This window comes from Neodiprion lecontei, chromosome 1 (genome assembly GCF_021901455.1).
Source record: "Neodiprion lecontei isolate iyNeoLeco1 chromosome 1, iyNeoLeco1.1, whole genome shotgun sequence".
Taxonomy (NCBI): Eukaryota; Metazoa; Arthropoda; class Insecta; order Hymenoptera; family Diprionidae; genus Neodiprion; species Neodiprion lecontei.
The window spans coordinates 12,342,893-12,360,339 of NC_060260.1; the positions used below are offsets into that span (position 1 = coordinate 12,342,893).

Here is a 17,447-nt window from a genome sequence, read left to right on the forward strand (position 1 = left end):
CGAGGCGATACGAGCGGTTCGGATGGATGCTACCCCAGGTGTTTCGGAAGCACACCAAGGTAGCCAGTGTAGTCTTATCAGACCGTCACGCGTCGGTAGACGAATTCATAGAGAGCTGGAAACTGCGGTTATCGGTAGCTGTTGATCCCTTTGTCGTTGGGACCGTCGTCATCCGTGCATTTACAGCCGAATTGTAGGATCTTCGAAATGTAGGTAATTAATTTAACAAGTTTTAGTTGTCAACGTTTCGATTCTGATTGGAGTCATCCTCAGGACAATTTAATGCATCTATTGAGAACATCTAATTGTACGTACTTGAACTTGAAGCCAAATTCCGCTGTACTGGGTCGAGCCGCGTTATCGGGGGTTTTCAATGTCGCATCTCGAGTAAGACGCGAAGTGCTGGATTGGAGCGCTCGAATTAGCGAATAACGTTTCCGAAGATTGCGAGGTTTGATTTCGGATGCGTTGCGATAGTGTTGAGTTGAGGTTACGTTTAGTTGCGATTCCGCTTATTTAAGTTTCTGTTCATTTAAGATAGTGTTTAGTTGAGATTGCGGTTTCGTTGCGTAGCGGTTGCGACGAGAAGTTCGTGTCATTAGAGTTTTAGTTGCGTCTGAAGTATGTTGGCGTTTAAGAATCAGTCAAGTTGAAATAAGTAGAAAATAATATTGATTTTGATTCAAGTTGTCTAGTTTAGACTTAAGGCAGCTCGTGGTAGCTTCGAAACCTCGAAGCTTCGAGTTGGGTTAGATTGAGAACGCCGTTTGTTCGGTAGCCCAGCAGCGCACCGTCAAGAAATTAGTTTTATTTTCGGTTTAGAGCAATTGCTAACAGCGGAAAAATTTCGAAGTTGCGAATTGAGAGTGGCGTATAGATTTTGTAAATGTTGAGTTAGATTTTAGTTGACGAGCTGCAAGCTCAGTAAAGTAATAGCGTAGGTTACGTATAATTTTCAGTTTTTTTTTTTTTATATTTTGGATCGCGAAGAGCGAATTTTGAATTATTCTTCTTTTTTTTTTTCGTTTTTGTATCACCGCTATTGTGAAATATAGTATTTTATTTTACTTCCTTTGTTGAACAGTTGAGTTTGGTTTATTCAAATATGCCTTAAATCGAATACATGTGTTTCTGTGTCATTGCGTAGATTCAGTGAGGTAAGTTTTCCTTACCTTTGAACTTTTTTATTTTATTGTGGCATGTTCGCCCTACATAAGTTTTGGGACTTGTGCGTGGGGGGTAAGGATTGCTATGGGTAGGTTTTCGAGAGTTGTCAAGGAATTAGTTGAATAGCGTGTCGTTGTCGAGTGTCTTTTTCTCCAAAAATTACCCCTCCCCTCGCCGCGGTACTGAGCTACCGAGCATACTTCCGGGTTATAGCGCATTAACGATTTCGAAGTGTGGTAATCACGCCAAACGCCCAACAGAATTTCGTAATACTTTTTGTTGAATCCAGCTTTCCAGCCTACATCGCGGGCCGCCGAAGTATTGGGCACCCGGTAAGTCATCGGCCAATTCTCCGAGTGGCCGAAGGACGGTAAAAATCGAGGTCACAATACGTACATTATCGTTGAAGGCGGCGGGAAGGAGAATAAATTATGGTGTATACCAAAATCGAAAACTGCAAATGGCACGTTTGATTTCATGAAAAAAACAAAAAAAATAGGTGCCGTGTAAAATTTATTGATTTTTTCTTGATTGAACGTAACAGCAACCTTTTTTTTAAATTATTATAATTGTTAGTTTTTCAATGTAATTCGTCGAAATACGGGTGTGAGTAAACGTACGGTCTGTAAGTGAATGTCTCAGACACTCGTCGCTTCTCGTAAGTTTTACATTGCACCTCCACTCTACCACGCATGTGGATGATTGTACGCACGGGCTTTCGAATCAGTTCGCGTATTCGACTACTCGTAGACTTACCCCGCCTCTTCTGTACCCAAGTTTTCGTGTTTGGGATTCACTTGGCCTCACTTGGCCCCACTTTGCCTCACTTTGCCTCACTTGGCCTCACTTTGTCTCCTTGACGTCATCCATCAGGATGCAGAACTTCATACTCCGCACCGAGCCTGTCGTTCGAGCCTCTGTCAGATCTTGGAACACCACTGTCAGATCTTGGAACACCACTGTCCGTCACACGTGCCTTTAGTTCACCAACAGAACGAACCAATTAGGCATCCTACAGAGCACCGCCGCCAAACCATTTCCCGGAAAACTTCGGGTTAATCAAACAGATCGCACTTGAACTGTGAATGAAGACAATATCCCGTAGTGTGAAAACTTGGAAAGGAAAATGAAAACCGCAGCGATCTGATAGTTTGTGTCCACTGATCGGGGGAATTCCTGGAAAAATTACACGGGGTTTCAGAAGTGCCCTTGAAAATACGAGACTTATACCGGAATTTCATACAGCAACCGGGACTCCGTGTCGAACCCCGTCTTCTATCGCACGTTAAAGCGAGAAGAGAACAAAAACAAAATAAATCGGCTTGTTTATATTTGTCTCTTGTCTATAAAGAATCTGGGGTTATTCGCTTCCAAGAGTCGGTTGCATACCGCTACGTGAAATATTGTATATGGCCGGCGGATCTTACACTCGCGACCGTTGGACGATCGTGAGACAGAATCCGCATGGGATAATGTACAGGGTTATGTACACATACGATGTTGCAGACAATCGGTGTGACACATTTATGGTTTATGGTTGGACCAAAAGAACACATTTTTCCATTTTGTACAATATTGAGTCCCACGAAGAATCTCAAATGCTTACTACGCTTGTCTTCATGGTTTCCGTCCATTTGCTTTTGGAATTGTTTCTCCAGCCATTCGACTCGATCTTGTAGTTTCTTTCGATCCTCGTCGTCCGACGAGCGATGCCTGTGTTTCTTTTTCCCGTTTCTCTTTCTTTTTCCTTTTCCAATTTCTGAGTAAACGTGTCACGTGATCGGCACAAAGAAGAAGAATGAGTTGCGTACCGGAATATACATGGAATAGGACCGGAACAAAAAAACTTGAACTATAAAGATTGTGGCGACATCGGTGCATAGTAGGAACACTACATTCTGATCTTGAGGAAGAGGCGCTACATACAATTAAGATCGAACTTCACTTACAAGTTAGTTCGTTTGATCCTGTATAAATAACTCATCTAATTATGTTATTGATAAATATGAGTCACGTATGACGCATCGTCGATGGACTGTTTCCGACACACCCGACGCGTATGGACGCGACGGACTACGACGAGACGGCGGCGACCCCAGTCTTTACCGCTGAGGGGCTCGTTGGAGTGGCCAAGGCGATGAAGAGGGGCCAGGGTCCGATGGGGTCTCGGCGGAGGTTTTCCGGCTGATGGCCAGCCTGAGGACGGAGATATTTCTCGACCCGTACAACGCGTGCCTAACTACAGGGACCTTCAGTAACCGGTGGAAAGTGGCGGGGCTGGTCCTCCTTATCCCCAAGAGTAAAGGTGACCCCAGCATGCCGTCGGCCTACCGGCCGCTGAGCCTGCTGCATACGACAGGAAAACTGTACGAACAGCTACTTCGACCACGACTCATGGACGCAACTCAGTACGAGGGAGGCCTCTCGAACCAGCAGTAGTTCGGCTTGCGGAGGGGTCGATCGACGATTGGAGCGATCCAAGAGGTGGTAGACTCCTTCCGATCAACAGACGGACATTGCCACGCTGCGCGATCTATCGCGCTGCTGGTGGCACTCGACGTAAAGAACGCCTACAACTCGACTAGGTGGATGGAAATCCTGGAGGCGTTGAGAGGCGACTTTTGGGTCCTATCGTACCTGCTCCGGGTTTATAAGGACTACCTTCAAAACAGACGACTGATATACAAGACAATCTAAGGTCAAGTGAAGCGACAGATCACAGCGAGGGTCGCCCAAGGTTCCATACTGGGACTCGACTTCTGGAACGGGATCTATGACAGCCTGTTCAGATTGGAGCTCCCGATCTGTGTTCGCCCAGTCGCTTACGCTGATGACGTGGCGGCGGTGATAATCGAGCGCTCTCCGGATCTGGCGCAGTACGAACTAAATCAAGCAATGAGTCGGACGGTCGACGATTGACCACGGACTGCACCTCGCTACAGAGAAGACAGAAAGAACTAGTGCTTCTCATCACCAAACGTATACCGACCAGACTACGGATGACGGTTGAGATAGACGAGATCGAGACCAGGGGTGAAGCAAGTACTTGGAGGTGACCCTAAATACGAAGATGACCTTCTGACCTTACATACAGAGGACAGCCCGGATGGCGGCCGGAAGGATAGCACCCATAAGCTGCCTGATGGCGAACACGAACGGACCGAGGCCGGAGAAACTGAGACTGTTGATGACGACGCACTCGATTCCGCTCTACGGGGCGGAGATCTGGGCAGATTCCCTGAAGGCAAAGAAATCACGCCATGGCGCCACGATGACTATAGAGACGGAGCGCGTTGAGAATCGCCGGCTCCTACCGGACTCAGTCAGCTCAGGTCAATCTGGTGGTTGCGGGCGTGATTCCCATAGATTTTCTTGCTTTCGAATGCAAGAGGATCTACGGCAGAGACGATCGTGGGAAGCATAACTTCCGACAACATTGTCGAGGTGATATGCTCCACGGGGAACAGCAGTGACAACTCGTTGCCACCTCCACAGAGACCATCTTACGACGAAAGAACGCGGACGGCTGCTTAACGTGACGTGACGTGACGTACACGGAGAAAGTGCCCAGCTAGAAGTAATATTAACGTAGTTCCCGGCTGGGGGCGGTTGCGCAAGAGGTGGCGGTTTTAGTGAGTAGGCTATTCAGGACTCCCACATCCGCTCCAGCCTGTATGACTGACGTAAATCCCCGTCACTTGGATTCCGCAACTCCTCGGATAAAAAAAGTATGAGCTATGTGAAAGTTTTTACTTATTATGCCTATATCTGCCGTAGATACGTGTTTTAAACAGGACACAGGAATGCTCCACTCTTTTTTCGGGAAATCCAACTGATTCGGGTATTTATGTTCATCTGCGATCATATTATTGACAATAAGTGTCGTGCGTATTTAAAGATTACTGTTGAAAAAAAAAGAAAAAAGATTATTCAGTACTTATGCAGCTCAAAAAAATGTTATGAATGTTAGGGAAAACGCGAGAATTTTCAAGTTCCGTGTCGCTGGACACCCTGTACTTGATCTGAACCATATAGTATGAAATGTAACAGGTCCGAGGATGCAACTTCCTGGTTGGCTGAACCATTGTCTACTGTTTCCGGTTTCTGTTCATAAATCGGTGAGTTTCAAGAAGGACAAATTAAGATACGGAAATGTTTGATTCTTTTGCGTATATTTATAGTATAGTTTATAGAAATCCGGTTGCGTGGTTAATATCGCGTCATTGGTTTATATTGAGCATAAGGTTGGATATATAAATACAGTTAATGACGGAGAAGCTTTAGTCCGTCACTCTTGGTTCGTCTAATCACATTGGTTACCGGGATATATCATAATTTCATTTCAAAACTAGAGCCATGCAGGTCTACTTAGGCTTTTGGTTTGTAATGACAGTTTTAGTAGTGCACGGTTGCATTAACCAATGCGAGAAACTGAATTCTACAGAGGACGATCGTTCATTCACCCTCATCGGTGAGTACATAGAACCCTTTGGTAGATACATACAAGACTTCAGGAAAAAACATACTGTTTATCGCAGACGAGTCAATTTGGCAAAGAATATGGTAGATAAGATAATTTGTATATATGGTACATAAATATATGGTACCGTTTGGCAGATACCAGGCTCTGCGACATGCAGCCGATTTTTTTAAATCCAAAGCACATTCCCGTCAATAAAAACCTTTTTTAATAGTCTTCTTGACTTACAATTACAGTTGTAATTTATTTTATTTTTCTACAGTCGTGTTACCCTCTCCCCCGTCTCTTCCTCATTCGGTATTTATGTCAATCATTAGCTTCCAACCGGTCAGATTTATGAAAAACAATTTTGTTTTTTGGTTTGTAAAAAGTACTATTGCACGTTTTGTGTTTGATTACATTATTTTGAACTGCTATCTTTTACAATTTCTAGAGAGTCAAGAAGAAAAGAAGGCCGCTAGTTTAATATATAAGAAAATGATGGAGTACGATCTTCTACAGCCACGCGATACGTTGATTAATCTGTCACCGCCGGCAAGGTTTATGCCATCGTCGATCTTTGTCAAACGGTGCTTTCCAATTGATCGTCAGTCTGGATCTCTCGTTGTGCAAACCGCAAATGTAACTAGAAAAATTCCAGTGAAGCGACTGGTTTCAAAGAAGTGGGTGTTCTATAATGTGAATGTTGTAGAACACATAAAATGCGGGTATGTATAAAAAATCGTCACGATAGATTGATTTGTTCTCAATTTGATTTCACTATAATCGAATCACGGATGTATGAACGTTATAAATCACGCACTCATATGATTATTCATAATTTGGCATTCTTCCTTTCTATGTTTCAAGTTTTATCGCTAGTCATTATCGGAATGCTTCACGGGTGTGATACATATGATGATTCGTTTCTTTTTCAATAGATACGTGCCCATCTAAACAGTTCACGGAACAGAGCCAAATAGATGTCTGAATTGCCAGAACTACATCTGCAAATCCATCGATGAAGATTAAAACGAGAGAAAGTGGTGTGAAAAAACGAAACTATACAGATTGCAAATGAAAATATGATAGCAAATGAAAATATGACAGCAACCGAAGTCTAGGGAAAATCATTTCGATGAGTTTTGTTAAGAATGAGAAAATACCTACAAAACAGCTTCTGGAATACTTCAGATCGAGATGTTGAAAAAGTTTGTTCAAATTACGATGACAGTCTGTCAACCTAAACAAACTTTTTACACTCTGTGGTGCTTGGTGTAGAAAGTTTGATTTATTAGCAGAGCGGTTACTCTTCGAATCTTGTCTCAATTTTAAAAAAAGTTTCACGTTCAAACACTTCTGAAAATTGTTGTTTATCCAGCTGCACAAATCAGACACCCGAGTTCAATTATTTTCACCCAGAGTACAATTTCTATCGGTAAGAAAAAATACAGGTTTCCTCTACCGAATTTTGGTGCCGACAACATGGGTTGGTTACTCGAAAATTAGGAACTCTACGCTTTGTTTCGATGTATCGTAATTGAATAGTGTCAAAAATTGGTAAAGACTTGACGCATTGGAAATGCGTCATTGATCGTGACAGACATTTAGACGGAGATCTAAAAATTTGTAGGAGATATATTTTCCTAAGTATAAACGAATATCTGGAAAATAGCAATTCTTTCACAATTATTCACATATAACACAGAATATTCGTAAATTGTACCAGGAAAACATGTTGAAAAATCTCGTTCGGAATTTTCAATAATAATGTTCCTAGCGATTTGAGAAAATGAGCCGGGAATGTCTGGACTGTGTATAGTGCAGAGCCCCCTCATAAAAATTAGGCCCTCTTAGCCTCTGTATTGAACGTGTTATTTACATCATGATTGTTCGTTCTTCTGTGAAAAGTGCATCATTTCAGATAACGGGAAATGGCAGTGATGATTACTATCAATATTATTTATTTATTCAACTTATTTTTTATTTATGTAATTTATTCCTCTAGATTTTCATCTTTCTCGCCAAAATTGTTTGATTCTAGTCAAGTTAAGGTGATTCAGTTATTTGACCGAAGGTGGTTATGTATTATATATTATTACGTACTGCAATGCCAACGCACATGCATGGCTAGATTTGTCGTTTGACGTTTGTTTATTTCTTCTATAAAATAAAAACAAGTATGAAACAAAGTACCATGTATTTTTGTAAAATTTGTCTATATCTGATGCTTGAATTTGCAAAATCTTTTAATGTTTTTCTCAACGTGATACATTTTTTTCATTGTGAGATATTAGAGGTTTGTTTAATATGTGTTGAATCAAAGTGTGCAACAATCTTTCAGGACTAATGAAAAATTTTTCTAAAGATTTGAAAAATGATTTGGATGATGGCTATTTGCTCCGGATAATCGGTAATTTATTCAATTCAGGTAGAATTCGAGGATGAAGAGTAGTTGGAAAAAAAAAAAATTGTAAAGTTTTAGGCGGGCGTCCGTCGTGCCCCGGAAATTCGTTTTGGTTTTCCTAAAATTATGGTAAAATAAGTAATACTATTATTAGATACGAATATTATGCTGGCTGTGATTTATCCATCGTTCTCACATACTCTGATGAAGGAAAGTTTGATAATCGTAATTATTATGAATGTGGTTTTATCGTTATCATAGATGCGGTGTTGTGATCATTATCGAGCCTCGATTTATCCGAGTGAGTTGAGAGCAACAGATAAATCGCGTATATATTACTGTTACAAAGGGTGTAGAAACATCCGTCTTACCCTCTCTTTAATGATCTAGTAGTTATAGATAAAAGAAGTTTATAAACGTCTTCTGTCTTAAAATGATTAAGGTTGCTGCGTCAACCAGCATTATTGTAAAAATAGTCTCTTGTTTCAGACTTTAAATCGAAAACACGTACTCCGCGATTAAAGCATTTCTTCAACATTCTATTTTTGCCTTTAATTGATTCTTTAAATAAGCTCACGAACCCATATTTATTCCGTAACGACCTAAAACGTTTCAATACTAATAACCTCCGTGCGTCCGTTCGTCCGTTCGTGTTTTGTTAAAATAAACCAAAGCTTACTCGAGTTTCCATTATATTCCATCTATTAACAATGAGATAGGTAGGTGTGAATGCGTTTAAGCTATTCGCATTCGTCCTTTTACTATCGTTCTGGATTTTTTTTTTGGACATATTCCTGAGTGAAAATAGCGTTGGGTAGACCTGATGTAAAAAAATATTAATATCAAATTTCAATTTTGAACTACAAGTGCAGATTCGTGATTGGTTCAAAAACCCTAGGACACCATTTTAAATGAAAGCGTTACATTTTGTTTTATTTTGAACTACTAAAAGTGATCCACCATTACAAATTTTGGAATTCTGTCCTTTGCTTCGTTATCGTTGACCCTAAAAACCTCCACCCACTAATATCTATCAAAAGCCGAACATTTTGAGGTTTTTCTTCCCACCATATTGGATACGACATTTTGAACTTTGTAAATCTCACCTCAGATCAGTGATCAGCGACCCCGAATTCCTACAGTACCAATTTTCATTCGAATCCGTTCATCCATCTTCAAGATTTCATCATCTTCATTTAAATTTTTGTAAAATTGCCATTTAAGTGATTCAAAAAGTACTGAATCAATCAAAGCCAAAATCTTATCAGTTTTGAATTTGGAAAAGTCGCATTGATTGAGGCAAAAATCTAATCAGTTCTAAGTTTGGAAAAGGCGCGTCGATTGAGACCAAAATCTAATCAATTCTAAATTTGGGAAAGTCGCGTCGATTGAAACCAAAATCACTCAGATCCGGTAACTTGTTCTCGAGATATCGTCGGAATAAAATCGATTACATACATACATACATACATACATACATACATACATACATACATACATACTGTGACGTGGATTTTTCTGCACCTCGGTCACTCGGAGCAAATGACCGAGAACTTACCACGGGCACAATGATTCGGCATCCACGATGTATCCTGGACTTGAAAACAATATCGCGTAATTTGTTGGGCGCCTGGTGTGATAACCACGCCTCGAAATCGTCGATGCGCTATGTCGCGACAATACACTCGACAGCTCAGTACCGCGGAGAGGGGAGGGGTAAGTTTTGGGTAGAGAGATTGATTGATTTGATTGATAAAGGTTTTATTGCCCATAATTGAACAAATGGGTAGCTAGCATAGCTATAAAACTTACAAGTGTGTATGCGTATGAGGATAGACAGAGAATGTTAATTGCTCGATATGGTAAGAGTGAAGGTAGGAAGAGTTTTAACGATTGGCAGCGAACTATCAGCGAATGACAGTGAATGACAGTGCACCTTTCGGGCATTTTTCCGAATGTTTCTTTGTTTATTTGTTCGCTCTCTCCACTCACAGTATAACCCAGTAAGTGGCAGCTGATAAATGGCAGGGCAGCAGCGCCCCACGAATGCTAGTCTCGACGCATGAGGGGGATGAGCACGGGGTCCAGTGAAAGAATGTGAGACCTCAACCTGTCCTTGAAAACAGGTAAAGACGGAGAACTAGTGACGCTCGAAGGAAGGCTGTTCCAGAGATGAGCCCCCGATACGGCGAGCGAGGACCGATATGCGTCAGTTCTGTGGCTAGGTATGACCAGAGAATGCTTGCCCTGATGCCTTGACGGTCTCGGAGGGATGAACACAGTGAACAGTTCCCTGATAAATGATGGGCCTTCGTGCAACGGCCAAACGCCGTGAGTCCTCGACAGATAGCCAACTGAGGCCATGACGATGGCGTGAGATGAAGACGTCGCGCGGGAGATTGTGGATGTACCGCACTCCGTTGTTGGCAAAGCGCTGGAGTTTCGTGTCGTTGACGCGGCCGGTACCAAGTAGCGCTGCCGAGCAGTAATTGAGGTGAGGCAACAGGAGCGCGGTTACTAGGCAGCACCGCAAGTCCAAGTCCAGTTAGTCACGCAGTTGACGCAGCCTGTACAGGACCCCGTTGACCCTCGACGTGACCCTAGCGATATGATGACGGAATGTAAGCTTCGAGTCGAGTATGACGCTGAGATTATTCGCCGAAGTCACGAACGGGATGGTGTTTTGGCCGTCACCCAGCGGCGGGAGGACGTCGGTGTTGATGTTGTTGACGAGACGGGCAATTCCCCATGATGATTGCTTTGGTTTTAACGAGGTTGAGCCTCAGCTGATTAGCAGCAGCCCAGTCCCGAATGCTAGCGATGTCCCTGTTTAGCTCGCGATGTCCCTGTTTAGCTCGCGAATGCTGTGATTCATCTCTTCCGGCGTGCAGGACGCATATATTTGTAGGTCATCAGCGTAGAGCAGACGTTTCGCGTAGCGGATAGCTGAACCGATATCGTTTTTAAACAGGGAGAACAGCAAAGGCTCGAGGACTGAACCCTGGGGGACACCCGAATTCGTCGATACCCAGTCCGTGAGGGACCCATCCTCGCACTTCATCGCTTGCTGCCGGCCTTGCAAGTAGGAACTCACCCACCGTATCGCCGACGAAGAAAAGCCCGTGCGCCACAGCTTACGGAGAAGTAGGACGTGTGAGACTGTATCAAACGCCTTGGAGAAGTCAGAGGACCAAAACAGTTACTTGTTTCCGATCCATCCCGTGTCGCACATCGTTCAGCAGCTTGAGAAGCACAGATGTGGTACTGTGGCCAGCGCGGAAACCGCACTGCCACTGATCGAGTAGGGAGTGATTTTTTATGTATTCAGCTATTTGAACGTGTATGAGACGCTCCGTGACTTTGCTCAGAGTAGCGAGAAGAGATATGGAGCGATAGTCCCCGGCAGCCTTCGGAGAGGCGATTTTATTGATGGGTACGATTAAGGCCCTCTTGCATACAGCAGGGAAGCAGCACTCGGCGATTGATCGGTTGAATATGGTCACAATGGCTCCCAGGAGGATAGTTAACGTGGGCAAGAGCATGCGGAGATTCAGGCCATTGTGGCCCGTGGCTTTAGCTCGCGAGGCACGGACAGCTTTCTCGACCGCTGATGGTGAGACAGCGGTGAAAGAAAGCAGAGGCCGAGTCAGAGCAGGGGTTAGTGGTTCCTCGAGAAATTCATCCACCGACGGTGGAAGGCAAGAGACTTCAGCGCGCGCTAAGTCTAGGTCTTTTGGCGGAATTACGAGTGGTGGAGATTGGCGTTCCGGCGATAGTCCCTGCAGGCGCGATCTGCAATACTCCGTCCTGGCCTCAAAAAGGCGCTGGTGGAGCGCATCCTGAGCAGCCCGGTACTCATGCAATTCGGAAGTATTTTCTAAATTTTACAATGATTTTTGAGGAACTAAGATTTCGAAACATAAGTGTATTTTGTTTTATTACGGTTAACTGAATTTCAAACAATTCCAAGATCGCGAAATGACGGTTTTTACTCAGCACGAATCGTTACGATAACGTTACTAACTTCAATACGATGTTGAGCAACTGTGAGCTTGAAAGGCTGTGCGGTGTGGGAATATAGTTTTCAACTCCCGTATGCATGTACAATGTACATACATGACCGCTCGAAAGATTGAGATTATATTAAAATTTGAATCACTTGTGACGTATTCGTGTGAATATGACCAAACAATTAATCTCAAGGAAAAACGTAGTGTGGTGCTGTGGATAAAAAAGTGTTATATTTTGCTTATAATGCAACGAACGTATGCAAGAACATCAAGAACGACGACATGGAGAAGAAAGTAAAAATTGAAGTAGTCTTGCAGTTCTGAGGATGAATCGAGCTGTGATGAAATTACAACAATTGCGGCAGATCGCCAACGGATAACCTTCGCCAATGAAGCTGAATTGGAGTGAGTGCGCCAAATACAATATCAAATGACTAGATACAGGGGTGAAGTTTGGACGTAAGTCATTTTTGAAAGAATGTAAATATTTAAAGACTGGTGAATTTGAAAAATTAACAGCGCGCGCTAAGTCTAGGTCTTTTGGCGGAATTACGAGTGGTGGCGATTGGCGTTCCGGCGATAATCCCTGCAGGTGCGATCTGCAATACTCCGTCCTGGCCTCAAAAAGGCGCTGGTGGAGCGCATCCCGAGCAGCCCGGTACTCATTCAATTCGGAAGACCTCCGGTTTCGACGATAGCGTCGATATATCGTGCGCATTGCCCGTTGCGACGCCCTGAGAACTGGAGTGATTCAAGGAGCGAACTTCTGCGAATTAACTTCGGTGCGAGTCACTGGAGCGATGTCATCAGGTACACCGAGGAACTCCCGGTAGAACAACTTGAGGGCTGAGTCAACAGTGAGAGGAGCCTTTCAAACGTTTCGGACTTTCCCCAGGAGAGCACCTTGTCCGACTCGTCAACGAAGCAGAGATCAAGCCAAGTCTCAGTAGTACCAGCTTGGTGAGTAAACCCGCGTTCAATGAGCTTGAGGGAAAGGTCAAACGCCAGGGCTCTTATATAGCGAGCGTCGCCATCGTCGCTGAGCTGATCCGTATTAAAGTCACCCATGATTATCTTGTGATTATGATGTTCCATGGCATCGGACAAGACAGAGCCAAAGTCCACTGGCGCCGTAAAAGCCACGTGGGGAGGACGGTAAACGACCGCCACGAAGACGGGATCAGAGCCCCGACTATGGAGTTCGCACATGATGAATTCGATAGAGCCAGGCCCACCAATGGTGGTGGAAGTGACAATGGTCGTGGGCCTCCAAGACTCTTGGATATATTAGGCCACTCCTCCGCCATGAACGTTACGATAATTCCTGAGAATTATGTAGCCCGGCAGGTCAACCACGGAGTCTGGTATAGATGGCGCGAGCCAAGTTTCAGTCAACGCGATAAGGTGGTAGGTTGGGTGCGAGGCAAGGTGTAGTCTGAGGACGTCAAGGTGAGAGCGGATTGAGTTGACGTTGAGGCAGCAGCATCTGAAGACATTCTCAGTGGGAGCTGCCCGCACCTCGGCAGGATATCAGGTTTTGATGAGAACATCATCCTAATTAAGTTATCGGTTTGCTGACTGTTGAACTTGTAACGTCGGTTGATTACGATCCTGTTTGAACCTAAAGCGAATAATAATTTATCCAACTTTTGGTTTTGCTTATTTCCGTACACCCACATACCATTAGTAGCTTCGTCAATTATATCTGATATATCCTGTAATGCTATTCCCAACGATCCAATTCGCTCTACGATCATGTCCTCGGCATGACTTGAAAATAGAGTTCGGTAGATGATGTCTAGTTTAGATTTATCTTTAATCTTTGGTATCGGTATTTTATTAACTTTGTTCCTTAATGTTTCCAGTTTTGGTGTTACGGTTCTATGAATAAGAATAAGTTGACTCAATTGGATCAACCAACAATATTTCGTTAGACATGTAAAACTTAATTATAAAGAGCCTACCTCCACTTCATTGACACCTGTGAATTAATTTCATTACTAAAAAGACCTTCTTTAATAACCTTTTAACACAATGACATACTGACTGTGAAGAAACATAGTTCTTTAATCTTTTTAATTAACGACTACCAACTATTAACTCTCACATATAAAATAACTTGAAGATTGACATTGTCTACCGTCACTCAAAAGAACACTGTTTCCACCAATTGTAATTGTGAATTCGACTTCATCTTAGTCCACTTACTTAATTCAAAAGGTAAATAACACTCAAAAACATCCTTATTTCAATTAATCATAAGGTTCTTACTATCAACAATATATAATAGCTCTAAGAGTATTACATCTACAATATTTAAGTCTGATTACTCCTAGTACTATTATTTATTTTACAAAACCTTTTTGTTATTTTTGACAGTTTGAAAAAATAAATCGTTCTGAGGAGGGCCCATATCCGGGTCGAAACGTTAACTAAAAATACGTTTTCTCAATTGACCGATCACCAAGACTATAATAGATAGGTTACGGTTCTATCTTCTATTCCCTCCAATTTCGTTTCTATGTCCGAAAGTCTCCTTTCATGATGCTCGATCACGCGGAGCCATTCTCGCATTTTCGCAGTTGACTGGAATATCAGAATTTGTTTTTCCTTTCCTTCCATGTTAAATGTCAAATAGTCTTTGATTTCTATCTTGTCTGGTATTTCTTCAACGAAAGAATCATCTGAAAATGTTACTGGCGTCGAGGAGGAGCCCTGTGACGACAAAGATCCGACTATCTCATCAGACATGTGTGAAGGTGTGGGGTATTGAGTTCTTTTGATACGTTCATAAATTTTGATCATATACCTTTTGGCCTCATCTTCCCCGTTTACTGGAATTTCCTCAATCTGACTGTCATCGATGCAGAATGCTGAAAAGTCGTTGGTTTCTTCCATGTTGCTGTCGGTGTTTTAAATTTATATTTAAATTTAGCACTTTGACTTGCTTTCTTTTCTCTTGTGTTAAGAGACAAGTCTTTTTCTTCCTTTCAAGGACCAGAGATTGAACTAGAGAGAGGGAGAGGGAGAGGGTGAGAGGGTGAGAGGGTGAGGGGGTGAGGGGGTGAGAGGGTGAGGGGCCGAGAGGGCGAGAGGGCGAGGGGGCGAGAGGGTGAGGGGGTGAGGGGGCTTGACGGTGAGGGGGCGAGAAGGTGAGGGGGCGAGAAGGTGAGGGGGCGAGAAGGTGAGGGGGCGAGAAGGTGAGGGGGCGAGAGGGTAAAGGGGTGAGAGGGTAAAGGGGCGAGAGGGTGAAGGGGCGAGAGGGTGAAGGGGCGAGAGGGTGCGGGTGCGTAAAGGTGCGTGTGCGAGAGGGCGATGGGGCGAGAGAGTGCGGGTGCGGGTGCGGGTGCGGGTGCGGGTGAGGGTGAGGGTGCGGGTGCGGGTGAGGGTGCGGGTGCGGGTGAGGGTGAGGGTGAGGGTGAGGGTGAGAGAGTATGTATGTAGTAACTGTATGCAAACAGAACCAACCTAGAAAATGTATCCATTGCTAATAGGCCTGCCTGCTTTAATGAAACCACCATATGCTTAGCTGCTGAGTCCTGTTTATACTCAGAAGTCTCTTGTTTGTAAGTAGCCACAAAGACTACATGTTTTTCAGTATTCTTTGTGAATATGAATTTCCATACTTTATCAGACGTGCCCTTCTTCACTTTTCTTGACTCTGGACCGACTTAAAAATAATTTTTGCACAAAAATCCACTGCCATGGAGGGTAAACCTGGACTTAATTGTTCTAAATAGTCAGAACAGTGTGTTCTCAAATCGGATTGCAACTGATTGAAGTCAAATTGTTCGGCTGCATGCTTTTTTACAAAATCTTCGGGAGTGATCCCTGCAATTTCGTAAGTCTTCTCAATTAGGTGAGCAGCCAATGCTTCAGGCTAAGAGCCCAGGGCAAGATATTCTATTGACATAATTGCTTGGACCGATGTTATATTCGTACGCCCTAATTACCAGCTCAAAGATGTGTCTGATCTCTGCCTTACCAACTCTAGCAGTGTTGTGAAGGTGATCAAATAGTTGTTGCCAATTATCCTCTGTCTCTTCAACTCTGAAGCCTATCAAGTCGGATATTCTTCATGATACTGTGCCTCTAGCAATCATTCTTTCAGGCCTTACTTCTACAACTGGTGGGTTAAAATATGTCCCACAAGAACAAATATGGAAGGTAGACACGTAACTACCTGTTTGGCTCTTATTAAAGCTATAGATTACCGTGTTTGCCTCTTTCGTTATCTTATACTCGTATAGATAGTACATCTGATAGTTGCAGCGTGCTGCTGCTCACAAACTACTCTCAAATTGCAGTTGTCTAGCCGCGACTCAAACCCGTGACGCTATTCGACCAGCTCGGGCACTTGAAACCTGCTCTCCGTTATCCCGCGCAACTCAGGCTACGGTCACGAGGATTATTCGATACGCAAATTACACACGGCTCTCTTGGACCAGCCCTCACTTGATTAGTCTCGAAATTCGATCGCAAGAATATCAGCAACGCTTACCGCTCCACATCCATGATACAAAAGCTCCGACTCCCTCGTGGCGGTGGTCGGCCATCGTCCCTCGTAACGCAAGTCAAATTTTCTCCATGCAACAGAAGGAGACGAGAACGAAACTCGATATAATTTCCCGCTACGGCACCCAAAATTTCTTCCAGTAGCAAAAACAAAGCAAAACCGAAACTCAATTTCAACGCCAACAGATAACACCGCTGTGATTGATCGCCAGAACGAGAGTGAGCTCTCATGGTCGATCGGCCGCAACGCGAGTGACCTCTCATGATCGATCGGCCGCAACGCGAGTGACCTCTCATGATCGATCGGCCGCAACGCGAGTGACCTCTCATGATCGATCGGCCGCAACGCGAGTGACCTCTCATGATCGATCGGCCGCAACGCCGGTCTCGTCCTCCGTGACGTCATTGCCTTAAGAATGCGCAACAATCGATCTGTCATTGCCTTAAGAATGCGCAACAATCGATCTGTCATTGATTTTGGAGAATGCGCAACAATCGATCTGTCATTGATTTTGGAGAATGCGCAACAATCGATCTGTCATTGATTTTGGAGAATGCGCAACAATCGATCTGTTATTGATTTTGGAGAATGCGCAACTTGACGTCCACCTGTCGTCACTACGCGGCGCAGAACTTGACGTGAGATCGCGATGTCGTCTTCCGCGCAGCTCTACGGTGTTCTCCGGGGGTTGGGCAGGGGTGGTGCTCCCTCGTCGCTAGCTGGTCACTCGCGGTTGCCTTGGTCAAGTGTAGGCGGGATGAGCGGGGAGGCTGCGGCACGCCGGCCGCCGGCGGGAATCGCGTCCGCCTTGGATTCCCGCGCTGCAGGGATCTGCGTTGTCTCCCCCTCCGCAGCCTCGGTATCCTTCCCGTACGATCTCCGCGATGT

General features: G+C 44.0%; 1 protein-coding gene across 2 annotated transcripts; it reads left to right on the plus strand.

The window, feature by feature from the left end:
• Window positions 1-3,918: 3,918 nt before the first annotated feature.
• Window positions 3,919-7,749, plus strand: LOC124294139. 2 transcript variants are annotated; one of them, XR_006904030.1, is made up of 4 exons: window positions 3,919-4,895; window positions 5,218-5,285; window positions 6,081-6,354; window positions 6,568-7,749. XR_006904030.1 is itself a non-coding variant. In XM_046738222.1 (3 exons), the coding sequence occupies exons 1-3, from the start codon at window positions 5,524-5,526 to the stop codon at window positions 6,581-6,583; spliced, it is 405 nt and encodes a 134-aa protein (XP_046594178.1). In that variant the 5' UTR covers window positions 3,919-5,523; the 3' UTR covers window positions 6,584-7,749. The 2 variants fall into 2 exon arrangements, 1 of the variants encoding a protein (XP_046594178.1); XM_046738222.1 differs by having other exon boundaries at window positions 3,919-5,638.
• Window positions 7,750-17,447: the final 9,698 nt, after the last annotated feature.